Genomic DNA, 4357 nt, shown 5'->3' on the forward strand with positions numbered 1-4357 from the left:
TGAGGGAGTAGCAGCAGTTGTTAGTGATGAAACCCTAAGTGGGTTTGTACGCGGGCTAGGCTGTTTTGTTTGGGCTGAAGAGAAACCCAACAGTTGTTTTGGGCTGGGCTGTGTTTTGTTTGGTCTGGGCCCAAGTTGTTTTTAAGTGGTGGTTTTTGTTGTATTTGTTTAATTAGTTTATTTTAGTTAGTAGTAGGAAACATAGTCTCTAGGACCGAGGGTTCGTAGAGTTTGTACTCCACTCCTTGGGAGGGGGAGTTGTGTGGGCTGTCTTAGACAGTGGTCTAAGACAGAGTTTAGTCTCTCAGACGGTTAGTCTGGAGGCCTTGGACAAGACTCTGTCAGTTGCAAAGAAATTTGTGGACCGAAGAGCGAGAAAATGTTAGAAGTTGACTTGTATTTTACAAGTTAAAAGTTGTAATTATCCGCTTTCATGAATGAATGGAATTTTACTTTCAAAAAAAAAAAAGATTTAATGATAATATACAAAAGAGTAATGCTATACACCATACTTTCATCCTATTTTCATTCTATAAAGTAAGATGTGACACATTACCATTAGATCATAAAGAAGCATCCAATAAATGATAATTTAATGGTGATAAATGTGCCACATCTTACTTAGTAGGATGAAAGTAGGATGATAGTGTGGAGTATATAATTTTTCTATACAAAATTATGATTCAAAAATAGTTATAGCGTTACAAGACTTTGCTACATGTATCAAGGATTTGTCTTGTTCTAAATCAGCCACACCATTTGGTAATCAAGACGAATTTTTCACAACTTCCTAATGTTAAATGAGACAAGCTTGGGACCGAATAGTTCATTATACTTTATTAAGATTCAAACTCGTCAAACTGCTGCAGCATTTGAAAGACGGTAATATTCTGCGTTGGGGGAAGAGGTTGCATTCTCATCACAGGGGTCTGGTCTCCATGGGTAAGAGTGTGTTGCCTTTTGCGCACTGCTTGAACATGAGGCCTTACATCGGCACCATCCACGCCTTCTGTGCTTAACAAATCTGGTACTTCTGACCTTTTCCGCAAGCTTTCAGAAAATCTTCTATCATTCGTGCCACCATCCTGCAAAGGAATCCCAAATGAAAATTTTAACATGAATCTCAATGTGGTAAAAGTTCATTATTTATCAAAATTCCTTGAACATCCTGCTTTGCTTGTGAAATAGTTAATCGTATTGATCCATTCAATAATTCACTACAGAAAGTTGCTTGTCTATTGATTGCAGGACCAGAGTACTTCAAATGCACAAACAGATTTAAGGTTTTTGGAATAAAGAAATAGCTTCACAAGATTCCCAGTTTGGATACAAGAAGTATTTTATCTCATCTCATCTCCTCTCCTCTCATCGTTACAACTTTCTAAATTTTTATACAAAATGTAATAAATAATTCAACTTTTTCAAATTCCAAAACAATAATAATATTAAAAAATAAAAATTTTAACAATATTTTATTCAACTTTCATCTCAACTCATCTCAATTCACTATCCAAATGACTAATAATTGAATGCATTTTATAATCCCATGAGATTAGGTACTTCTCAAACAAAACGTCTCTCAGTCATACGTAGAAACACTGTCTGCAGCCAAAACCATTAACCATGGTTTAGGCAACTGTTGCAATTATCTAAACTGGATTTCAAAAGCTTGACATTAATTATGGTCTTTGACTCCACTCAAACTTTTGTACATGCATGTATCACTTGGGTTCAGGTATAATCTGCGTTTTCCAAAATGCACTTCTTCTTTTTGTATTAGTTTCCGTTCTCTAGCACAACTCTGTTGACATAATCCATCATTGAAGAGAATTAAGTGTTTTCATAGATATCATTGTAGACTATTGCAGATCTGTAAACAATGCCTAAAAACAAAGGTGTGTTTAGCCTGCCATGTGAAAAGAGACGTGCAAAAATGAAAGAAGTTATAATATGATTGTAGGGTGATCCGAACGTGACATTTTTTCAATTCAGTTTTCATAATCCTAAATCTTTTTAAGCAGAACAACGAATTTCAAATTGATGATTGGTTCAGTGGTTTGATTATAAAAAGAAAAAAAGAAAACATTCAAAATACAAGATATTAGAAATACATTAGTTTTTCTTTATATGTACAATTACATTTCTGCCCTTGTATTTTAGTACATATAAATACTTCCTTTTGATTGTATATGATTTACCGAAAGTAATACAACAAGAATGAATTTCTGCCCATATGTACTAAAATACAAGGGCAGAAATGTAATTGTACATATAAAGAAAAACTAATGTATTTCTAATACAAGAGGAAGAACCTCTTATTCAAGAAGTGGCCATATTTTTCTGAAAGAATTTTCCATTCTGTATTTTCACCAAATTATGGAATATCGATTTTGATTTTGATTTTGATAATTGAAAAGAAATAACTAAAACATCAAGAAAAATGCAAGAGACTGCCAGATACTAAGAACCGAACTAGTATTCCTGAAATACCCGTCCTCAATCCCCAATCCTGCCATTGAAAGCCCAAGAGAATGCCAGGATAACAAAGAACTGAATTAGTTGGACGGTGAGCAACTAATCTAAAGTACTGCAATAAAAAGAACAATTTCAACAAATAATATCCACATAATAATAATAATAAAAGGCACAAAATCTAAAGGTAGGATAAATACAACAAAAAATTGGACGATGAAACCTGAATAGAAGTTGAATATATGATACAGACGAAACAAAATTCTTACGTTGAGAGGTGACGAGTGTGGCATTGGGCATTTCACAGGCCGATCTTCATCGGGTGGTTCCATTGGGTGTTCTACTGGCCAGAATTCCATGTTTACAGCTTCAACCCCAAGACGGTGCCAACCCGTACCGATCCTGTATCTTGCCTCTCTGGTTTCCTCATCTGTCAATGGAACTTCATTTTCCCCTCCATCCTAGAAACGTGTTGAAAAAAAAAATGCTGAAGTAACTTAACAGATGAAAATGGAGTCAAATTCGTTTTTAATATAGAAGTTTAACTAAAAACTAGCTGTGTTTTCTATATAAGAAAGCTACATTTAAATTAGATTCCCCAAAGAGAAAAAAACAAAAGGACTAACTCCACAATATATATATATATATATATATATATATATATTTTATGAATGTATATATATATATATGTATGTATATGTATATAAGACACGCCCACACTCTGTGAAAATTAGAGAGAGGGATCAAGAGACTTACGAAAGCATCTCCACGTGATAATCCCCTAGAAGGGTTCATAAGATCAGGACAGGAGCACAACAAATCCAACTTTGTCTGCGTGTGATTGAGAGAGACAGAGAACGAGGACGGACAACGAAAAAACGAAGAGATAAAGACAGCAAGCATGAAAAGGAGTAGAAATTAGGGAGAGAGGGGTAGGTTGGGGGGGATTGGCTCTGTAGGATCGTCTGCACAGTGTGAAGCGGAGAAAGATTCCCACCATTTTCCTCTTTTTCTGATTTTGTTAAGGCGCTTTATTCTTAAGCCTTTCCGTTCCTTTATCGAGTCCCTGTCTCTCTTTTCCTTCTCACCTCTGGGAAGGAGAGCTTTCCCCTCCTCCCCTCCCTCCCTCCCTTTCACTTTGTTGCTTTAAAAACAGTAGCGGTTTTGTTGAAAATCTCACACTCCGTCTTTCACCTTTTCTTGATTTTGCAGAAGATGGAAATTTTGTAGATAAAAGGCATACATGACCTGCATGTTCTACTTTGCTATCTTCATTGTAGAGACTAGAGAGAGGAAAAGGGAAAAAACAAAGAGAGAGCAGAGGGGACGAGAAACCGGTAAGCACTACCTCTAGGCACTTTTACTAGCCGTTTGATCGTTTCGATGAAATCGGCTGTAAAGTGACCTAAATGTTGTTTTTGAGTATTAAAATATCTTTTCCACGTTATGTATTGACGGCTGTGATTTGTATCTTTTTATTTAAATATATATATTTAAATAAAAAATAAAATAATACATTACATGTTAATTTATGATATAGAAGATGATAAATAAAAATTTTCATTAAAATTTGGATTACGGGGCGCGGGCAGAGACAAACACCTCCGCACCATTGAACTTAACAAAAAGGGATGAAGATGTATTTATCAAAGAATGTGTCTTGAACTATCAACGAATCTATTCGAATTTTCTCTAAAAAATACAATAAAAGATGATAGTTATGTCCTATGTCCTCTTCGATTAATACTATACACCATACTCTTATTTTATTTTTATTCTACTAAATAAGATGTGGTACATTCGTCATTATTAAATAATAAAAAAATATATAATAAATAATCATTCAATAATAATAAATATGCTACATCAATTATAATGTGATGAT

At 34.5% G+C, this 4357-nt stretch overlaps 1 protein-coding gene across 3 annotated transcripts; it reads right to left on the minus strand.

The window, feature by feature from the left end:
• Positions 1 to 644: 644 nt before the first annotated feature.
• LOC122309434 lies at positions 645 to 3860 on the minus strand. Of its 3 annotated transcripts, none has more exons than XM_043122922.1 (4): positions 3229 to 3860; positions 2742 to 2933; positions 2474 to 2509; positions 645 to 1085 (listed from the first exon to the last, which is right to left on the minus strand). In XM_043122922.1, exons 1-4 carry the CDS (start codon positions 3373 to 3375, stop codon positions 840 to 842), a joined length of 621 nt encoding a protein of 206 aa, XP_042978856.1. In that variant the 5' UTR covers positions 3376 to 3860; the 3' UTR covers positions 645 to 839. The 3 variants fall into 3 exon arrangements, with proteins under 3 accessions (XP_042978856.1, XP_042978855.1, XP_042978857.1); XM_043122921.1 differs by having other exon boundaries at positions 2474 to 2587; XM_043122923.1 differs by lacking the exon at positions 2474 to 2509 and having other exon boundaries at positions 3229 to 3855.
• Between the last annotated feature and the right edge of the window lie 497 nt (positions 3861 to 4357).

The sequence above is a fragment of the Carya illinoinensis genome, chromosome 5 (genome assembly GCF_018687715.1).
Source record: "Carya illinoinensis cultivar Pawnee chromosome 5, C.illinoinensisPawnee_v1, whole genome shotgun sequence".
NCBI lineage: Eukaryota > Viridiplantae > Streptophyta > Magnoliopsida > Fagales > Juglandaceae > Carya > Carya illinoinensis.